Source organism: Coregonus lavaretus (assembly GCF_964263955.1).
Source record: "Coregonus lavaretus genome assembly, chromosome: 23".
Taxonomy (NCBI): domain Eukaryota; kingdom Metazoa; phylum Chordata; class Actinopteri; order Salmoniformes; family Salmonidae; genus Coregonus; species Coregonus lavaretus.
In genome coordinates, this window is record NC_140010.1 from 14,832,629 (window position 1) to 14,853,914 (window position 21,286).

A 21,286-nucleotide genomic window follows, 5' to 3' on the forward strand; every position below is an offset into this window, starting at 1 on the left:
TGCTAAATGACTAAAATGTAAATGTAATGGAAGCCTCTCCAACAAAATACAGGTAGAATCAGGAATTCCCCAGGGCAGCTGTCTAGGCCCTTTACTTTTTTCAATCTTTACTAAATACATGCCACTGGCTTTGAGTAAAGCCAGTGTGTCTATGTATGCGGATGACTCAACACTATACACGTCAGCTACCACAGTGACTGAGATGACAGCAACACTTAACAAAGAGCTGCAGTTAGTTTCAGAATGGGAGGCAAGGAATAAGTTAGTCCTAAATATTTCAAAAACTAAAATAATTGTATTTGGGACAAATCATTTACTAAACCCTAAACCTCAACTAAATCTTGTAAGACTAAATTGCTTGGAGTAACCCTGGATTGTAAACTGTCATGGTCTAAACATATTGATAGAACAGTAGCTAGGATGGGGAGACGTCTGTCTATAATAAAGCGCTGCTCTGCATTCTTAACAGCACTATAAACAAGGCAGGTCCTACAGGCCCTAGTTTTGTCGCACCTGGACTACTGTTCAGTCGTGTGGTCAGGTGCCACAAAGAGGGACTTAGGAAAATTGCAATTGGCTCAGAACAGGGCAGCACGGCTGGCCCTTGGATGTACACAGAGAGCTAACATTAATAATATGCATGTCAATCTCTCTTGGCTCAAAGTGGAGGAGAGATTGACTTCATCACTACTTGTATTTGTGAGGGGTATTGAGATGTTGAATGAACCTAGCTGTCTGTTTGAACTACTGGCACACAGCTCGGACACCCATGCATACCCCACAAGACATGCCACCAGAGGTCTCTTCACAGTCCCCAAGTCAAGAACAGACTATGGGAGGTGCACAGTACGACATAGAGCCATGACTACATGGAACTCTATTCCACATCAAGTAACTCATGCCAGCAGTAAAATTAGTTTTTTTTTAAACAGATAAAAATACACCTTATGGATCACCGGGGACTGTGAAGCAACACAAACATAGACACATTCATACAAACACACGATACCATACGCACTATACACACATGTACACATGGATTTTATGTTATAGATATGTGGTAGTAGAGTAGAGGCCTGAGGGCACACACTTAATATGTTGTTAAATCTGTTATGAATGTATTGTAATGTTTTTAAAATGTATAACTGCTTAATTTTGCTGGACCCCAGGAAGAGTAATGGGGATCCATCGTAATGGGGATCCATAATAAATACAAATATAAGGGCCCCGAAAGATACGTTTATGTGTAGTGGTGACCCTCTCTACCACACCCCTTCACATGTTGCAGCAAAACACAGCGATGACTTTTTCTTCTCCCAGAATGCACCTCACTGTGCAGTGACGACGAAGACAACAACAAAACACAGCTGCAAAGTAGGGTGTTAGCTTGCTAGCGTTACTTGAAATTAACCTTAGCTCGAGTCACATAACCCTGGGCGAGGAGAAGAGACCTGTAACAAGCGAAATGAGAATCGATGAAAATGTGTAGCTACATAGCAATATGAATCGATTGTAAAAACTAAGATTGAGTCAGCTACATTAAAGACTAGCTAATCATCCCACATAGCTAGCGTTCTAAATCCAGCTAACGTTAGCTAGCTCTATGTCATTCAAGCTAAACCAGACTAGCCAGCTACCGGTATCTCGCCAAGGCGGAGGAGAAGATGGGAGTAAACAAAAAAGGTAAGAGTTTATATTATTGCTAGACACATGTCAGTCATATAACATGTTTCTGTAAATAGGACAGGGCACTTTACGGACCCATTCACTGTCATGGGTGTAAACCTCCAGAAATAGATTGCTAGTTAGTTAGCCAACGTTAGCTAAACTAGCTAACAGTAGGTAGTGGTTAGGCAACGTCAACTAACTAGCTAACGTTAGCTAGCGAAGTTGCTGAGAAACCCGTCAGAGGAAACAAAGGGATTTAAGACATCTATTAGTTACTTCATTAACCATATAGTTATGTCGATATTAATTTAATTTACTGTGTCATATTACTTGGTACTTTTCTTTGCCTTCGTTATTTTGTCCAACCTTGGCCTCAAGCTAGCTAGCTGGCTAGTACTGTAACGTTAATGCCACAATGGTCTATTACGCAAGCATAGCGAGTTAACGTTAAAACTTGCAAGACACCGCCGACGGTGTCAAGGCCTCGTAGTTGATCGTCGGAGAGCGATACGGTCATGTTTCAAATGTAGACAAACAATTTAGCTATTCCCGCTTGTGCGTGCCACATTAGCTGGTTTGCTCAATTACACGGCGTATTCGCTAGCCCAGGGCGTATTTCCAATGTTTTTACATGTCTTGTGTTTGGCCGATCAAACCGCAAATTATCTAATTTAGTTGGCAGCTAGCCATATTAATTGTTGTTTCTAGACGAGTTTCAATGTGAGACAGGCGTTCTCAGTCTTGTTTACAATGCTAGTTCGCCTACGTTAGCTTTTGCTAGCTAGCTATTTTTATAGTCAACATGACTCAGCCTGTAGCTACAGCCCTTGACTGCCTAGCTAGTGAGTGTGTCCAAATGTAAATTTCGCCTGATAATAATTTTGCTGTACAACGAACGTTTGCCCAACTAGAAAGCAGCAGCAGCATCTATTCATTTTGGAACTAGCCAGGTGATGTCAAATTGAAAGAAACATTATTTAGTTGAGTTCAAGCAACTACTGAATTAGTTGAGGTTAGAATAATTAGTTGAGGTTAGAAGCCCCACGTGTGGCTGCTTCTCAGTTCTCTTCTCAATAAGGCCCGAGGGTGTGTTGTATATGGCCAATATACCAGGCTAAGGGCTGTTCTTATGCATGGCGGAGTTCCTGGACACAGCCCTTAGCCGTGGTATATTGGCCATATACGTAATTAGAGCAGTAAATATAAATGTTTTGTCATACCCGTGGTGTATGGTCTGATATACCACGGCTGTCAGCCAGTCATTCAGGGCTCGAACCACCCAGTTTGTAATTATCTTTTTGGGATTCGTTTTTTTACCGGTACAGGACCAGTGTCTCTCAAAGAAAATTAGCTAGAGATTATGTGATTTATGTGTCAATAAATGTCTTTGGTGGACTTGAACAAATTGTCAAACATTCAAGGTAGCTTCCATTAGCACGAATAGTAAACAGTATCGAAAATCACAACCAAAAGTAAATACCTAACTATTGTAAATACCTTTTTCATCTTCACAGGGTGGTGTTGAATGACTAAATGATCAAGATAAAGGAGTGTGAAGATCGCTGGAGGATTCAACATGAAGTTGTATGTATTCCAGGTCAACAATGGAAGCACTCTGACATTTGACACAGAGCTTGCTGTCCAAACGTAAGACCCATTAATTTATTATTTCAGATTATCCTTATCCATTTTCTACTAGTCTCAAAGGAAAATTGAATTCATGCTGAAATCAAAAAGTAATCTGAACCTGTCTTCTTGCAGAGTGTTGGACCTCAAACATGCCATCCAGGTCAAATACAAGATTGCAACCCAGCATCAAGTCCTGGTTGTCAATGGAGGGGAGTGTATGGTTGCAGAGAGGCGAGTCTGCAGCTACAGTGCTGGCACGGTAAATTTGCATCATTTGGAATGATTGTTTGTTTTTGGTGATGATTGTGTTGCATAAAGGAGCTGGTTTTGACTTGATTGATTACAGTTTTCTGTGCAAGGTGTTGAAAAAAAAGAGGACATCATTATTCCAGATGTGTTCTGTTCAAGAGTCTTGACATATTGTGTTTTTGTTTCCCAGGACACCAACCCCATATTCCTGTTCAACAAAGAGATGATTTTGTGTGACCGGGCTCCGACTATCCCCAAAACCACCTTCTCTATTGAGAATGAGATGGAGCTCAAGGTGGAGGAGTCACTAATGATGCCAGCAGTTTTTCACACCGTTGCCTCACGAACACAACTTGCTGTGGTAAATGTTTTGTTGGTCTAGTTACTACTTTCTCAAAATAAGCCATCACTGTTGCTGTACCTTGTTTTACAACATTAAAATAGGATATGAAAATGTAATGTTCTCAATATTCAAATAAGGGTAGCTAATCAAATGTAGGATTGTTTTGGCATTTTTAGTGTGATCAAACTTCTGAATACCATTCTTATGCTTCTCTAGGAAATGTTTGAAGTCGCCAAGAAACTTTGCTCTTTCTGCGAACGCCTGGTTCACGATGAACACCTCCAACACCAAGGCTGGGCTGCCATCATGGCAAACCTGGATGACTGCACCCTTTCCTATCAGAAGCTACTGTGGAAATTTGACACGGCATACATTAATTATCAACAAGACTTTGAGGATATCAAATTGAAACTGACAAAGTAAGTGACTCCCTGCGTAAATATTAAGTTTGATGCAATTGGAAAGGGGGGGGGGGGTGAATAATGCAATTTGGATGTGTTGGCCTGCTGTGACAGTTCAGTCAATAGGTTCAATTTCAATTAATTATTCAGGTTAAATGAATGTATCTCACAGATAAAGTGCTGTATCAGGTTAGATCTCTGTGTGTGGCATACCACATCAGCTAATTACGTTAATCATATTTTTACATTTTAGTCATTTAGCAGATGCTCTTATCCAGAGTGACTGACAGTAGTGAGTGCATACATTTTCTTTCTTTCATACTGGTCCCCTGTGGGAATCGAACCCACAACCCTGGTGTTTTTTCATCTCTCTCTCTCTCTCCAACCCCCCCCACCTCCCCCGCCCGCCACACTTGCATTAATTAATCTGTATCCAAAGAATCTGTGCCGCATGTGACCTGTATCCAAAGATGTAAATCTAAATTCTATGGGTGTGAACTGAGATTTAACATGTCCTTTTCTAGACTGGGGACAGCAGTCTCAGTCATGGCCAAGATCCCCCTGCTGGAGTGTCTGACCCGCCACAGCTACAGAGAATGCCTAGAGAAGTCCTGCTCCACTCCAGACAAGGACTCAGAAGAGGAGAAGTCCACTGACTCTGTGCTCTGCCCCACCCCCACCGAAACACAAAGGAACTCCACCAAGCTACTTATGTCAATCTCTGCTCCGGGGGCGGTGGGCTCACCCGACACCGCCGAAGCCCAGGAAAGCAGTGAGATGACTGACAGTAGTGGGCTGAGGGCAGCCCTGCAGGAGGCAGACTCTCCAGAGAGGGCCAACCCCCCGTCCTTCAACGTCACACTGCTGGACTGGATCAATGTTCAAGACCGGCCCAATGACGTGGAATCAGTTGTGAGGAAATGCTTTGACTCCATCAATAGGGTGAGTCACTGTTGTTTGTGTCTGTATGTTCTCTTTATTGTGTCTGTATTTCTGTATGTGTGGCTGAATAGGCCTCTCTCAGTGGCCTTGCCATGACTCCACAGTGCAATTCTGTATCAACATGAGTCTAAATTCAGTTATGCAAGTTTATTTAGTTAAAAGCACGTTTTGGTTGTAAAGTGTGAAGAAACAGGCAGAATGGAGCCACATCGTCCTTTCTATTTCAGCTCGACCCACGGATCATTCAACCATTCTTGGCGGAATGTCGAGACACGATAGCCAAACTGGATAATCAGAACATGAAAGCCATCAAAGGGCTTGAGGACAGGTTATACGCTCTAGACCAAATGATAGCGAGCTGTAACAAGTTGGTCAATGAACAGAAGGAACTTGCTCAGGTAAGCAAAATAAATCTTATCTAAATTATGTAATTGTGCCAAATGCCAATAGTGAATAAAACACTTTATAGAAATTAGCCTATTCATTCAAATGACTACTAGATAACATGATGTACTGTATACTGCAATCAAGCTTTTAGTTGAAAATGTGTGCATGAAATAAACCAAACTAAACTCACCTATCAATCAATCTATTGGCTTTTAGGGATTTCTGGCCAATCAGAATCGTGCTGAGAACCTGAAGGATACATCCGTGCTGCCTGACCTGTGTCTTAGTCACGCCAACCAGCTGATGATCATGCTGACCAACCACAGGAAGCTGCTGGACATCAAACAGAAGTGCACCACTGCCAAACAGGAGCTGGCGAACAACCTACAAGTTCGACTCAAGTAAGACATCTGTTAATCTGTCAAATTTTTAATAAGATGTTCTCCGTGGCTCTCGGTGCATCTTCATCCCAGAAGACAATAACATACAGCTGAAAATCCCTTGAGCAATGAAATGAACCAAATTGCTCTACTGAATCCAGACTTCTAACTGGTCAAATACAGCCATTGAAAGCACAAAACTAACTAAGCTAACACTGTAGAAATAATGCTAACTTAGCCAAGCTAACGCATCCTGACCACTGTGACTGTAGATGGTGCTGCTATGTGATGCTGCACGCGGATCAGGACGGGGAGAAGCTGCAGGCCTTGCTGAGGCTGCTGACAGAGCTGATGGAGAGGGTCCGGGTGGTGGACGCCCTCAGCAGCGTGCCTCAGATGTACTGCCTGGCTGTGGTGGAGGTGGTCCGCAGGAAGATCTTCATAGGCCACTACAGAGAGGTCAGAAAACAGGACCATCATGTGACCCCTTCTCAAAACCCAATCCCAACACACGTCTCCCCTTGTTCCAACTTGCAGACCTAACACAAGCCTCAACCTCCAGCCAGGCCTTAAGATATGCAATGAAACTCAAATTGGAGGGAAAATAGTGTAAATTCTGCTCTTCTATTCTTATCTCTCTTCTCAGTGGGCCTGTGCTCTCGTGAAGGATGGAAAGCATCTCTATGAGACTGAGAAGTATAAAAGGGAAACGTTTGGCAAGTTGTTCAGTAAGTTCCTGTATTAAAAAAAAGAAAATCCTATTTGATGATATTTAACAAGTGTCCCTTCTGAAATTAACATACATTAATTCCTACTTACAGCTGAGCTGACATAAAGCTCTGTGATCCTCTTTGCAGGGAAATCTTTTCTCAGAAATCGCTTGTTTAGAGGACTTGACTCATGGCCCCCCACTTCATTTTGCGTAAGTAGTCAGTCAGTTGTGGTGTTTTTTAAACATCTATTTCATTTCCAAAATATTGTAATCCAACCCATTTCTCTCGTTTTTGTTGTTTATCCCTCTTTTATCGTGTAGACGCGAAAGCCCAGAAAGTTTGACTTTGAGCTTCCAGATATTTCCCTTGGTGACCTGCAGTACTTAAAGACCTGTTGTCCTCCAGAGGTGCAGCCTTTCCTCAGGTAGGCCGTGGTTTCCCTCTCCTGCAAAGTGAAGCAATAACCATGCATGTCTTGTAACAGGCCTACTTAGTACCTGTCTGCTTTATGTTTTAGTTAACTTGTGAACACTTGGCTGTATTATCTGTTGCAATATGCAGTGCAATAACCCTGTTACTTTTCCCCAGGCTTCCAACACTGCGTGACTTTGAGCCTTTGCACCAGCACGTCGAGATGCTTCAACAATTGGTGCTAGCTGCTCAAGCTGCCAGTGTGGACGAGATGTCTCAAACTATCACTGACTTACTGAGCGAACAAAGGGTAATCACAATCTACAATGGAATATGCACTGGCAATAATCCAAAAGCACAGAGATCACTGTCCCTTTATTGCATATTCTTCTCTCACTCCCCTTCTCATTTCTGTTCCTCCAGGTGTCATGCAGCCAGAGTGCTCAGAGATCCACGACAGCGGTGACCCCGTTGACCCCGCGGTCCGACAGCACCCCGGGGACCACCTTTACCTCCTCCAAGACCCCCTCCACTCTCAGTCTCCCGGGCCCACTCTGCCAGCCCCTTCCTGGCCCCACCACCCTGGAGGACCTGTCCCCAGACAGCATCGACGCCCAAACCTTCGACTTTGAGACCATTAGCCACCCCAACATGGACCCCGTCCTGCAGCAGGCCGGCTCCCTGGACCTGGACTCTCTGGCTGAGAGCCCCGAGTCAGACTTCATGTCGGCGGTCAACGAGTTTGTGATCGAAAACTCGCCCACCCCCATCAGTGACCCCACCAGCCCAGAGATGATGGTGGAGTCGCTGTACTCTTCGGTCATCAATGCCATCGACAGCAAGCGCATGCATGACACCACCACCTTAGAGAGGGAGAACTCCAAGATGGCCGCGCTAAAGCTGAGCATTGAGAAGTACCGCACTGCCGCCGAGGAGTCCCAGACCAACCTGCGGAGCGTCAAGGATGACCTGTACCGCTACAGAGACCTGGTGTTAAAGGAGCAGCGAGACTTTGGCTTCGCCTTGAAGACCATGACCATTGAGGTGCGCAACATGGTGGACACCATCTGTAAGAAAGAGGAGGAGGAGCTGAGGGAGCAGCACCAGGCCGAGCTCCACTCCCTGCAGCAGGACCACGAGAAGCAGCTTCAGGCCCTGACAGAAGAGAACCAGGTCAACCAGAACATTGTGAAAGATGTGCAGCGGGCCATGCTGGACCTGGAGGGGCTGCTGGAGCACAAAGAGAAGGCGCTTACCCAGCTGGAGGTCGAGAGGGAGCACTGGGCCGAGGCAGAGAACGGACACACTCAAAGGGCCAGGGACCTGGAGCAGAAGGTCAGCAATCAGGCCCAAGAAGTGCAGACCCTGGCTGCCTCCAGAGACTCCCTGGCCAGCCAGCTGGAGATGCTGCACGTTGAGATCGAGCGCAGCCAGCAGAAGATCCGCCAGGAGCTGGAGGGGGCCGAGCAGTCCCACCTGCAGGAGCTGGAGGAGAGGATGAGGCAGCAGCACCAGGCCCAGTTAGACACCCTGGCCCGGGAGAACCAGGAGGCCCAGGAGCATCTGGCCACAGAGAACAGGGCCAAGCTGAGCGATGTCACTGACCTGCACGTCGCCACCCTGACAGAGAGGGACGGCCAGCTGAGGGACCTGGAGGCCCGGGTCGTCGAGCTGGCTGACCTGCGCTGCAAGCTGGAGGTGGAGCTGGCCCTGAAAGAGTCTGAGACGGAAGAGGTGAGGCTGCTGTACGAGGAGGCCAAGCAGGGGCAGCAGGAGGCTAATGTGGGGAAGGCCACAGTGGAGGCAGAGACCCAGTCCCTCAGCAAACAGCTAGCCCAGGTTAACAGGCAGCTGCAGGCCAAGAACGAGGAGTACGAGACAGGCCTGGCTGAGCTGAGGAGGCTGATGCGGCTGGAGAAGGACCAGTGTATCTCTGAGTTGGTGGACAGGCACGAGGAGGAGAGGAACCAGCTCCGCTGCGAGCTCACCACCCTGCAGCAGCAGACCCAGGACACTGAGAGGAGCCGCGTGGAGCAGCTGCAGAACCTCCAGCGAGACCTCGACCTGGCGCTGTGTGAAGATAAGGAGAAGCAGCGGAGGAGTTCTGAGGAGCAGGAGCAACACTTAAGGACAGTTATCTGCGATTTGCAGGTGGAGAACGACCTGCTCGCCAAAGGATTAGAGCAGGACACACAACATTTGGAGGAAGAGAAGACCTTGAAGGCTGCTGTACCAGATGACTTTAAAGACTTAAAGCAACAAAAGGTGGAGATGGAGAAAAGACTGTTAGACAAAATTAGACAACTTGAAAATGACCTTCAGGAAAGACAATCCTCTGAAAGGTATGAGCTGATGAATGCCCCACTGCTCTCTACTTGCATTAAACAGAACTGTGATTTGCAATAAACATTTCATTAGCCTTGTAATGAACAAGATTACTATTCATACAGACCATTATTAGCTGCGACATTAGCGTCTCCATGTGATATATTGTATCTAATACAGCAAACATTTTAGTTAATCACTCCCAGACTTCAGTGAGCTGTAGTATACCCTGAAAATAGCAGTTTTGTTATGTGGCATAGTTGCATTTAGGGTTGGGTTACCGCTAAGTGCAATGTTTACATCATGAAAAAAGGGCCTGCGGGAAAGCTAGGGGAAACCACAGCTTGTACCGTATGCTTGACATATACCTGTTGCCTAAGGGTCTCTGTCTGCCTGTGTCTCTGTCTGCCTGTGTCTCTGTCTGCCTGTGTCTCTGTCTGTACCTGGGCTGTTTGTGTGTCTGTCTGTGTCTCTGGGTCTGTATTTTACTTATGTTTCTGTCTGTGTGTGTCCCTCAGAGAGGCAGGGTTGTCGGAGGTGCAGACAGAGGGTCGGGGGTCTGATGCTGGGGCTCCTCTCTCCCTGGACTCTGCCTTGCAGGAGTGTCTGCAGCAGGAGACGTCGTCACTGCACACCCAGCTGGAGCTGCTGGAGAGGAGGAAGAACGAGGAGATGCAGAACCTCAAGACCTCGCTCATCGCAGAACAACAGGTCAGTGTTAGGCTAGTCCTCCCCAGATCTTCAGAGGGTTCCTCTGTCAATATTGACCAGCACCAAATCTACAGTGCCTTGCAAAAATATTCATCCCCCTGGCGTTTTTCCTATTTTGTTGCATTGCAACCTGTAATTTAAATGGATTTTTATTTGCATTTCATGTAATGGACATACACAAAATAGTCAAAATTGGTGAAGTGGAATGAAAAAAATAACTTGTTTCAAAATATTCTACAAAATAAATAACGGAAAAGTGGTGCGTGCATACGTATTCACCCTTTTCTATGAAGCCCCTAAATAAGATCTGGTGCAACCAATTACCTTCAGAAGTCACATAAATAGTTAGATTGCACACAGGTGGACTTTATTTAAGTGTCACATGATCTGTCACATGATCTCAGCATATATACACCTGTTCTGAAAGGCCCCAGAGTCTGCAACACCACGCTATGTCTGGCGCAAACCCAACACCTCTCATCACCCCGAGAACACCATCCCCACAGTGAAGCATGGTGGTGGCAGCATCATGCTGTGGGGATGTTTTTCATTGGCAGGGACTGGGAAACTGGTCAGAATTGAAGGAATGATGGATGGCGCTAAATACAGGGAAATTATTTAAGGAAACCTGTTTGTCTTCCAGAGATTTGAGACTGGGACGGAGGTTCACCTTCCAGCAGGACAATTATCCTAAGCATACTGCTAAAGCAACACTCGAGTGGTTTAAGGGGAAACCTCTAAATGTGTTGGAATGGCCTAGTCAAAGCCCAGACCTCAATCAAATCGAGAATCTGTGGTATGACTTAAAGATTGCTGTACACCAGCGGAACCCATCCAACTTGAAGGAGCTGGAGCAGTTTTGCCTTGAAGAATGGGCAAAAATCCCAGTGGCTAGATGTGCCAACCTTATAGAGACATACCCCCAAGAGACTTGCAGCTGTAATTGCTGCAAAAGGTGGTTCTACAAAGTATTGACTTTGGGGGGATGAATAGTTATGCAAGCTCAAGTTTTCAGTTTTTTTGTCTTATTTCTTGTTTGTTTCACAATAAAAATATATTTTGCATCTTCAAAGTGGTAGGCATGTTGTGTAAATCAAATGATACAAACCCCCAAAAATCCATTTTAATTCCATGTTGTAAGGAAACAAAATAGGAATAATGCCAAGGGGGGTGATTACTTTCGCAAGCCACTGTACATACACTACAATTTAAATCCTATAGTCTGTAGTTTGTCTGCCTAAAATGTTTAGCTTTTAACTAATTGTTTAGCTAAATGTTTCAATTTTTAGCATTTGTCTCCAATTACCTTCTAAGTAGGTCTAATTGTGATCCACTGGCAACTGCAAACAAACTGACCACTGGTGACCAACATCTAAATCTCTACAGATACTCCATTACATCACTACTACTAAGTCTTAGTCACCCCTTAATGAAAGCAAATCTGTGGGGCAGTATGTGTGTATTATAATTATAGCACACAGTGTTCTCATGTCCTCTTGCTTGCAGTCCAAATGGGAATATGATACTGGTCTGTGTGACCCTCTTGGTAGAACGTGGTTAGGCCTAAACCAAGTTGTTGGGAGTAAAAAGCGGTTAGAACAAGTTAGAAACATCAGTTAGAACACATTCTGCCTCACAAATATACAGTGGGGAGAACAAGTATTTGATACACTGCCGATTTTGCAGGTTTTCCTACTTACAAAGCATATAGAGGTCTGTAATTTTTATCATAGGCACACTTCAACTGTGAGAGACAGAATCTAAAACAAAAATCCAGAAAATCACATTGTATGATTTGTAAGTAATTAATTTGCATTTTATTGCATGACATAAGTATTTGATCACCTACCAACCAGTAAGAATTCCGGCTCTCACAGACCTGTTAGTTTTTCTTTAAGAAGACCTCCTGTTCTCCACTCATTACCTGTATTAACTGCACCTGCTTGAACTCGTTACCTGTATTAAAGACACCTGTCCACACACTCAATCAAACAGACTCCAACCTCTCCACAATGGCCAAGACCAGAGAGCTGTGTAAGGACTTCAGGGATACAATTGTAGACCTGCACAAGGCTGGGATGGGCTACAGGACAATAGGCAAGCAGCTTGGTGAGAAGGCAACAACTGTTGGCGCAATTATTAGAAAATGGAAGAAGTTCAAGATGACGGTCAATCACCCTCGGTCTGGGGCTCCTTGCAAGATCTCACCTCGTGGGGCATCAATGATCATGAGGAAGGTGAGGGATCAGCCCAGAACTACACGGCAGGACCTGGTCAATGACCTGAAGAGAGCTGGGACCACGGTCTTAAAGAAAACCATTAGTAACACACTATGCGGTCATGGATTAAAATCCTGCAGCGCACGCAAGGTCCCCCTGCTCAAGCCAGCGCATGTCCAGGCCCGTCTGAAGTTTGCCAATGACCATCTGGATGATCCAGAGGAGGAATGGGAGAAGGTCATGTGGTCTGATGAGACGAAAATAGAGCTTTTTGGTCTAAACTCCACTCGCCGTGTTTGGAGGAAGAAGGATGAGTACAACCCCAAGAACACCATCCCAACCGTGAAGCATGGAGGTGGAAACATCATTCTTTGGGGATGCTTTTCTGCAAAGGGGACAGGACGACTGCACCGTATTGAGGGGAGGATGGATGGGGCCATGTATCGCGAGATCTTGGCCAACAACCTCCTTCCCTCAGTAAGAGCATTGAAGATGGGTTGTGGCTGGGTCTTCCAGCATGACAACGACCCGAAACACACAGCCAGGACAACTAAGGAGTGGCTCCGTAAGAAGCATCTCAAGGTCCTGGAGTGGCCTAGCCAGTCTCCAGACCTGAACCCAATAGAAAATCTTTGGAGGGAGCTGAAAGTCCGTATTGCCCAGCGACAGCCCCGAAACCTGAAGGATCTGGAGAAGGTCTGTATGGAGGAGTGGGCCAAAATCCCTGCTGCAGTGTGTGCAAACCTGGTCAAGACCTATAGGAAAAGTATGATCTCTGTAATTGCAAACACAGGTTTCTGTACCAAATATTAAGCTTTTCTGATGTGTCATACTTATGTCATGCAATAAAATGCAAATTAATTACTTAAATATCATACAATGTGATTTTCTGGATTTTTGTTTTAGATTCCGTCTCTCACAGTTGAAGTGTACCTATGATAAAAATTACAGACCTCTACATGCTTTGTAAGTAGGAAAACCTGCAAAATCGGCAGTGTATCAAATACTTGTTCTCCCCACTGTATATATTTTTACTATTTCAATGAATTATTATTATTATCATAGGTTTTGCTGCCAAGCCTAAGATCCTCCTAGCATAAGATCTTATGGTAAAGCGAGCATGCTTGATTGTGGTCTGTTGTTCTGAGCCGTGACTCAACCCTCAATTGACTCACTGAGCCTCACCTGTCTGGTAGTTCTTTGTCCTCTGTGACTGCCTCACTGTGTGTTAACTTACTGCTGCTGCATTGTCTGGGAGGTGTCTGAAAGCCTTAATTTCCCCCTCCTCCCTCCCCAGACTAACTTCAACACTGTGCTGACGAGAGAGAAGCTGAAAAAGGAACAGATCATCAGTGATCTGACAGAGAAGCTGCGGAAGGTTACCCAGCAACAGGAGAAGGACAAAGGTACAGGACAGACAGACACGTACAGCTAGGACACTGAGAGAACAGAATGATTTCTGCCTTCTGAAAACGTAATGGGCTGGAAATACTGAAACTAGATTGCATTTTCTATGCTGTTATTGGTTTCAGTGGTTCGTTCAGCCCTTGAATATGTTGGTTGATTGTACTGAATGTCAGTCTTGCTGCAGTCCATTCATCCTGATATGTTCACTGTGTGTCTCCAGGTCTAATAGAGACGCTGTCTGAAGACCGGGCCATCGTCATGCAGGAGAAGAAGCAGTTGGAGGAGGACCTGAACCGGCTGCGCAGCACTGCCCTGGTGTCCTCGGCCTACTACAGCCCTAACCCCTTAACCCTGGAGCCCACTGGAGCCAGGCCTGGACCTGGGCTTTGTCCTGGTCCTGGGACTGAAATTGAGGTTGGGACTGGAGCCTGCTACTCGGAGCCCTTCCTTGACCCAGACAGACTGGCCTCTGTGGCCACCATCAGAGAGGATGACAGGGTGGACTCAGCTGTGGAGGCCAGTATGGTGACAGTGCAGTAAGCATCTCCCAAACATTCCAAACATAAACATTCCAATAAACAGTGACTCATAATAACCCCCTAACATCGTAATGAATCTGTCATTTTATAGAAATAAGTTAAGCTTTGACAGATCTACTTGACAAAATATTTGTCTAATGGTACTTGTTTAAACTTGTTAAATGATACAGTGGGGAGAACAAGTATTTGATACACTGCCGATTTTGCAGGTTTTCTTACTTACAAAGCATGTAGAGGTCTGTAATTTCTATCATAGGTACACTTCAACTGTGAGAGACAGAATCTAAAACAAAAATCCAGAAAATCACATTGTATGATTTTTAAGTAATTAATTTGCATTTTATTGCATGACATAAGTATTTGATCACCTACCAACCAGTAAGAATTCCGTCTCTCACAGACCTATTAGTTTTTCTTTAAGAAGCCCTCCTGTTCTCCACTCATTACCTGTATTAACTGCACCTGTTTGAACTCGTTACCTGTATAAAAGACACCTGTCCACACACTCAATCAAACAGACTCCAACCTCTCCACAATGGCCAAGACCAGAGAGCTGTGTAAGGACATCAGGGATAAAATTGTAGACCTGCACAAGGCTGGGATGGGCTACAGGACAATAGGCAAGCAACTTGGTGAGACGGCAACAACTGTTGGCGCAATTATTAGAAAATTGAAGAAGTTCAAGATGACGGTCAATCACCCTCAGTCTGGGGCTCCTTGCAAGATCTCACCTCGTGGGGCATCAATGATCATGAGGAAGGTGAGGGATCAGCCCAGAACTACATGGCAGGACCTGGTCAATGACCTGAAGAAAGCTGGGACCACGGTCTCAAAGAAAACCATTAGTAACACATTACGCCGTCATGGATTAAAATCCTGCAGTGCACGCAAGGTCCCCCTGCTCAAGCCAGCGCATGTCCAGGCCCGTCTGAAGTTTGCCAATGATCATCTGGATGATCCAGAGGAGGAATGGGAGAAGGTCATGTGGTCTGATGAGACAAAAATATAGCTTTTTGGTCTAAACTCCACTCGCCGTGTTTGGAGGAAGAAGAAGGATGAGTACAACCCCAAGAGCACCATCCCAACCGTGAAGTATGGAGGTGGAAACATCATTCTTTGGGGATGCTTTTCTGTAAAGGCGACAGGACGACTGCACCGTATTGAGGGGAGGATGGATGGGGCCATGTATCGCGAGATCTTGGCCAACAACCTCCTTCCCTCAGTAAGCGCATTGAAGATGGGTCGTGGCTGGGTCTTCCAGCATGACGACCCGAAACACACAGCCAGGGCAACTAAGGAGTGGCTCCGTAAGAAGCATCTCAAGGTCCTGGAGTGGCCTAGCCAGTCTCCAGACCTGAACTCAATAGAACATCTTTGGAGGGAGCTGAAAGTCCGTATTGCCCAGCGACAGCCCCGAAACCTGAAGGATCTGGAGAAGGTCTGTATGGAGGAGTGGGCCAAAATCCCTGCTGCAGTGTGTGCAAACCTGGTCAAGACCTACAGGAAAAGTATGATCTCTGTAATTGCAAACAAAGGTTTCTGTACCAAATATTAAGTTCTGCTTTTCTGATGTATCAAATACTTATGTCATGCAATAAAATGCAATTTAATTACTTAAAAATCATATAAATGTGATTTTCTGGATTTTTGTTTTAGATTCCGTCTCTCACAGTTGAAGTGTACCTATGATAAAAATTACAGACCTCTACATGCTTTGTAAGTAGGGAAACCTGCAAAATCGGCAGTGTATCAAATACTTGTTCTCCCCACTGTATAGAGCGTGGAGACTTATTGGTTGAACTGTGGACAGTGAGGCCTTCGAAATGCATTAGACCAATTTATGAATAGAAGTTGTAGGCTGTCAAAGAATAATGTTGAAGATAGTAGTAGCATGTCAGTTTTAATGTGTAAAAGATTAAGAAGGATGTTGAAAATGCTTGTTTGAGATAGCCAGACAAGGATGGACAAAGTGAGGACAAATAACAGACAGAGAGCAAGGGAGGCTAGGATCGGAAAATGTAAGTTATTTCTTTATTTTTACTGTTAACTACGGTCAGGTAGGCTAGCAATCGTTATTATTACCCCAGAGAAGGTCACTCTAAATTCATATTTATGCTTGTTGAATTTTCATATTTCAGAGTAAGAATTTGTTTGAATGATTCTCAAATGTGTTAAAAGCTGTCGCTACAGTGATCTGATTATTGGTCCATTGTTTCTTTATCAGCGATAACATCCTGATGATGTCTGAGGAGAAACAGCGGATACTGTTACTTGAGAGGGTGAGTAGACACCTCTATGACATTATCTTCTAAATGGAACCCGATGAAGTTGGGGTCCTTGAATTAGGAATTACAATACTAATAGGATCTCTATATATGGGTTGTTCTAGAATTTGTCTTGAGTTCTTTGTCCTAACGTGTGCTGTCATATTTCAGACTTTACATATGAAGGAAGAAGAAAACAAGCGCCTCAGTCAAAGACTGGTATGTTTTATTAACTTTGATAACTGATTAGAGAATGTGGAAATGTTGCTATTAATATAATGTGATTGTTTAACTATTCTAGGGCAAGAAAACAACAAAAAATGTCAATTTCTTTTTATTCATTTTTTACATGGTTTCCATGTGTATAGTTGTCCCCCACAATGAAATCGGGGAGGGGACTGTGGATCTGTCTCCGTACGTTTGTACGTTAGTCACACGCGATATCTCAGACAGCACTGGCCCGATTTTGACGAAACTTGGATGAATGATGCGTCTTGCCATAGAGATCCTGAATTTACAGAATTACACTGATAGGCCCAAAGGGGGTGCTAGAGTAATCAACTGAAATTCCAAACATTGAACATGCATATCTCCTGTACCGTTTGAGCTTGAATTGTTGTCACTAATTGGCGCTGCATCATTTGTGGGGGACAACATGTTTACTATTGCCTTGTAACTTATGGATATACACTCAGTGGCTAGTTTATTAGGTACACCTATCTAGTACCGGGTCGGATCCCCCTTTGCCTCCAGAACAGCCGGAATTCTTCGGGGCATGGAAATGTTGCTCAATTGTTATCAAGGGACCTAACATGTGCCAGGAAAACATTCCCCACACCATTACACCACTGACACCAGCCTGTATTGTTGACACCAGGCTGGATGGGGTCATGGACTCATGCTGCTTATGCCAAATCCTGACTGCTATCAGCATCACGCAACAGGAATTGGGATTCTGGGGACCAGGCAATGTTTTTCCATTCCTCAATTGTCCAGTGTTGGTGATCGTGTGCCCACTGGATCTGCTTCTTCTTGTTTTTAGCTGATAGGAGTGGAACCCAGTGTGGTTGTCTGCTGGAATAGCCCGTCCGTGAAAAGGACAGACGAGTTGTGCGTTCCAAGATGCTGTTCTGCACACCACTGTTGTACTGCGCCGTTATTTGCCCGTTTTGTGGCCTGCCTGTTAGCTTGCACGATTCTTGCCATTCCCCTTTCAAACCTCATCAACAAGCTGTTTTCCCTAGACACTGTTGTGTGTGAACTCAGGAGGCCGGCGATTTCTGAGATACTGGAACCGGCGCGCCTGCCACTCGAGCAGTAACTGAATGCCTTGATGCCTGTCTGCCTGTGTTATATAGCAAGCCACGGCCATGTGACTCACTGTCTGGCCACGTGACTCACTGTCTGTAGGAGCTAACCATTTTCTTGAATGGGGTGGAGTACCTAATAAACTGTATTAGTGTATATCCCGTTAGAATTCATTTAGCTTTGACACAGGCATTGTCAGTGTACCCAAGGCTATTTTACCCCAGCACCACTAGATGGCAATAGCATCAAAGCTTATATCCAGCAGACCTAGGAGATTTCTGAGCCGTAACAGTAACTTCCTCGGTCAAAAGGAAAATCAATACAGTCATTCAGGCAGTTAGACATATTGCAGCACTATTGCACACATACCTAAACAATAGCATAAAAATAAATGCCAAAATGTATATGTTCCAGCAAATACATTTCACGCCACACAACATACAGTGGTGGTATTGTCAGCTGCCATGCAAAGATCAGTCAGAGCAGGAATGCATCCATGACCAGCAGTGTCAAGAAGATCATACTCTCACTCATAACACTATTACCTTTCTCTCTTTGTAGATGTCTCAAAGCATGTCCTCGGTGTCGTCACGGCATTCAGAGAAAATCGCCATCAGAGAGTAAGCGTATAAGATTGCCACATAAAGTGCTGATGTGTAGATGCAGTGCTTGTACGGTTCCTCCTTTGTAAAAAATTAAATGAGTTTTCTCCAGCAAATCTCTGTTTTTCAGCAGTATGAACACCCAAGATGATTATTTTTTACTGCATTTTTATCTCTTAATATCTGGTTAATCCTTTTGTTGTATATAGTATCTAGCACCATTTTGTGTCAAGGTTGACCCCTGTGTCCATTTCAGTTTCCAGGTTGGCGACTTGGTTCTGATCATCCTAGATGAAAGGCATGACAACTATGTGCTGTTCACCGTGGGTCCCACCCTGTACTTCCTCCACTCTGAGTCCCTCACTGCACTGGACCTCAAACCAGGTTAGACAATCACCATAGCCTAATACTTGTAGGCCTCAATACTTTAAAAAAACTATATGTAGCTAAGTTATTAGAGAATATTTAGTTACTAAGTTATAAAATAGAAAGTTATGTACAATTTCACTTTTGTTGCATAAATACAAAGTTGCATACAATTTATAATATATACAATTATACAAAGTTATTGTATGATGAAGATATGTTTTGTAGAACAAGTTGTGCAAAAACAAGCATTTATCTCCTCTTTACAAACTCAAAATATTGGTGAATTTATTAACTCTGACAACTGAATTGGAGTAACCTATGTCAAAATGTTTGTGTATTGATCGTATTGGTTTTATTGTGTCAATCACTGACAGATCCTATGTTTACTTCAGCATCAGGAGCCTCAAGACGGCCGTGGGTTCTTGGAAAAGTGATGGAGAAGGAATATTGCCAGGCGAAAAAGGTAATGTGAAGTAGTGTATATAGGTAATGAATTGTAATAGTCCAGTAGTATAGCACATTAGCTTTTCTTAATATAGATCGTCATTAAAGGAGGTAAAATTCTAATAAATTAAAATAGAACATTTAATAATCAACAAAAATAATCAACAATCAAAGGGTGACTTTTTAAGAACATGTATGTTGTGACTGTTTCCCTTAGGCTCAAAACCGGTTCAAAGTTCCTTTGGGCACCAAGTTCTACAGGGTGAAAGCTGTTTCATGGAACAAGAAAGTATAGTATAGCCAAGTTATGAGCTAAAATGTATGTTTATATTGCGTAAAGTTTTAAATAGACTCTCACATCATACATAATTCATAAATAAATCTCTTATCAACTTGAAAATGAAAAGAAAGATCATAATCATGCTATTATTTGGGCATTCAGTTCAACATCCCATCAACCCTCTCTTTCTTTTTAATCCGGAAGATTTGTTATTGTGGACCAAACGCTATTTCTTTATTAGGGCATGGCCCTAAACACTGGCAGAAAGCCATTACTACCTGTGTGTAAATTGAACAGAAAGTATTTTGATGTTTATATATTTAGTTCTCATTCATTATCAGCATTTGTCCTCTTTGTGGAAAATACTGTATCATTACCAACAACATAATTAAAATGAAAATATACATTTATTATAAATGTTTATGAAGGAATGTTCATGGCATGCATATTGATATATTTGATTTGATTTTACTTATCCAGATAAATGTCGTAGTTGGAAATGTAGTTAATGCTGTTTGTTACTCACAACGCAGTATGGCCCTGTGTTAATACTGATATGTACATTTTGGCCGACTGACGAAAGCGGTTGTCATTGCAATCCTTGAAAATGCACTTTCAAAATACAACGCTTTTTGTTGATTCAAAAGGGAAGGAATTGTGCTGTCAAATAAAATAAATACGTAAAAATTAACTATAACAGCACAAAACTTCCCGCTATCATAGAATATTGATATGTAGAAAGGAATACTTTGCTTGTGACCGTGTTTCATTACTGGATGACATTGTACATTACCCATCAATCGAATCACACAAGTAACAATAAATGACTGTATTGTAAAATAATTTAGAGTTTTGAAACAATAAAGGATTGATCCCAAATATCTTGTTGTTATTTCTATACATAACTGAAATACTCGGCCATAAAAAGCATTGGTGGTTTACAAAATATTTACACCCAAGACATAAAGACATGACGGAGAGACAATGGTTTAAAAAGACGCATTCCATGATGAGCAACATCTCAAAGTGCAGCATTAGAGAGAATATCATATATCTAATATACCTCTAATGACCTGCACATGAGAATTGCAGTGGAAGCTAATTTATGGAAATCATGTTACTGAGCCGAGCCTGCCTTTGGAATGCTCCTAAGGACATAGGAAGGAAAATGCTACTTCTGCAGTTAAAGGACAAGCAACTCGTTCATTACACTCAGTGACAACCTACCTGTTTTAAAACCAGGCTTGTTGGCTCTTCAGGAAATATAGTAGGCCAATATTAATGCTCACTATCTAAGAACATTTAATTAGAATATTTTCATTGTACAACAACAAAATCATTGATTGTTAAGAGACCAAAGAAAAAGGCTCTTTATTGCAATGGATTTATTTTAATGGCATGGTGTTTTCCCCCAAGTATGACCAATTGAAAAATTACAAATGGACAAAGAAAATGTGTAACGTTTTGATAATAGCAGTTGTTTCAGAAATCATTGGTTTGGAAATCCGTGTAAGTTCCCACAAGCTATAAAGAAAATACATTCTTATTTGATTTAGAATTTCTGCTTTTGTGGAAAGCATTAGCTAATGTGGCAGTAGTGTTGGCATGCTATGGCAGGAAACAGACTTCAAAAAGGCTTCAAATCAGGACCCAAGAACGGTGCGGCCCTCTTGGAGGAGGAAGCGCACCAACATC

General features: G+C 43.5%; 1 protein-coding gene across 2 annotated transcripts; it reads left to right on the forward strand.

Annotated features, from left to right (window-relative positions):
• The first annotated feature begins 1,335 nt into the window (after positions 1 to 1,335).
• Positions 1,336 to 20,470, forward strand: LOC311098776 (RB1-inducible coiled-coil protein 1-like). 2 transcript variants are annotated; one of them, XM_084139340.1, is made up of 23 exons: positions 1,336 to 1,683; positions 3,183 to 3,315; positions 3,430 to 3,556; positions 3,737 to 3,907; positions 4,106 to 4,308; positions 4,815 to 5,232; positions 5,460 to 5,630; positions 5,836 to 6,020; positions 6,272 to 6,458; positions 6,646 to 6,727; positions 6,857 to 6,921; positions 7,033 to 7,136; positions 7,301 to 7,433; positions 7,547 to 9,465; positions 9,967 to 10,159; positions 13,676 to 13,784; positions 14,006 to 14,321; positions 16,549 to 16,603; positions 16,760 to 16,807; positions 18,458 to 18,516; positions 18,755 to 18,882; positions 19,242 to 19,330; positions 19,529 to 20,470. In XM_084139340.1, the coding sequence occupies exons 2-23, from the start codon at positions 3,245 to 3,247 to the stop codon at positions 19,604 to 19,606; spliced, it is 4,911 nt and encodes a 1,636-aa protein (XP_083995466.1). In that variant the 5' UTR covers positions 1,336 to 1,683; positions 3,183 to 3,244; the 3' UTR covers positions 19,607 to 20,470. The 2 variants fall into 2 exon arrangements, with proteins under 2 accessions (XP_083995466.1, XP_083995467.1); XM_084139341.1 differs by having other exon boundaries at positions 19,260 to 19,330.
• Positions 20,471 to 21,286: the final 816 nt, after the last annotated feature.

Excerpts from the sequence above, each read along its gene's own strand:
- LOC311098776 (XM_084139340.1), top strand. The coding sequence starts at position 3,245 with ATGAAGTTGTATGTATTCCAGGTCAACAATGGAAGCACTCTGACATTT. Across the intron at positions 18,517-18,754 it reads GAGAAAATCGCCATCAGAGA|TTTCCAGGTTGGCGACTTGG; the intron begins GTAAGCGTATAA and ends TGTCCATTTCAG. Across the intron at positions 19,331-19,528 it reads AATATTGCCAGGCGAAAAAG|GCTCAAAACCGGTTCAAAGT; the intron begins GTAATGTGAAGT and ends TGTTTCCCTTAG.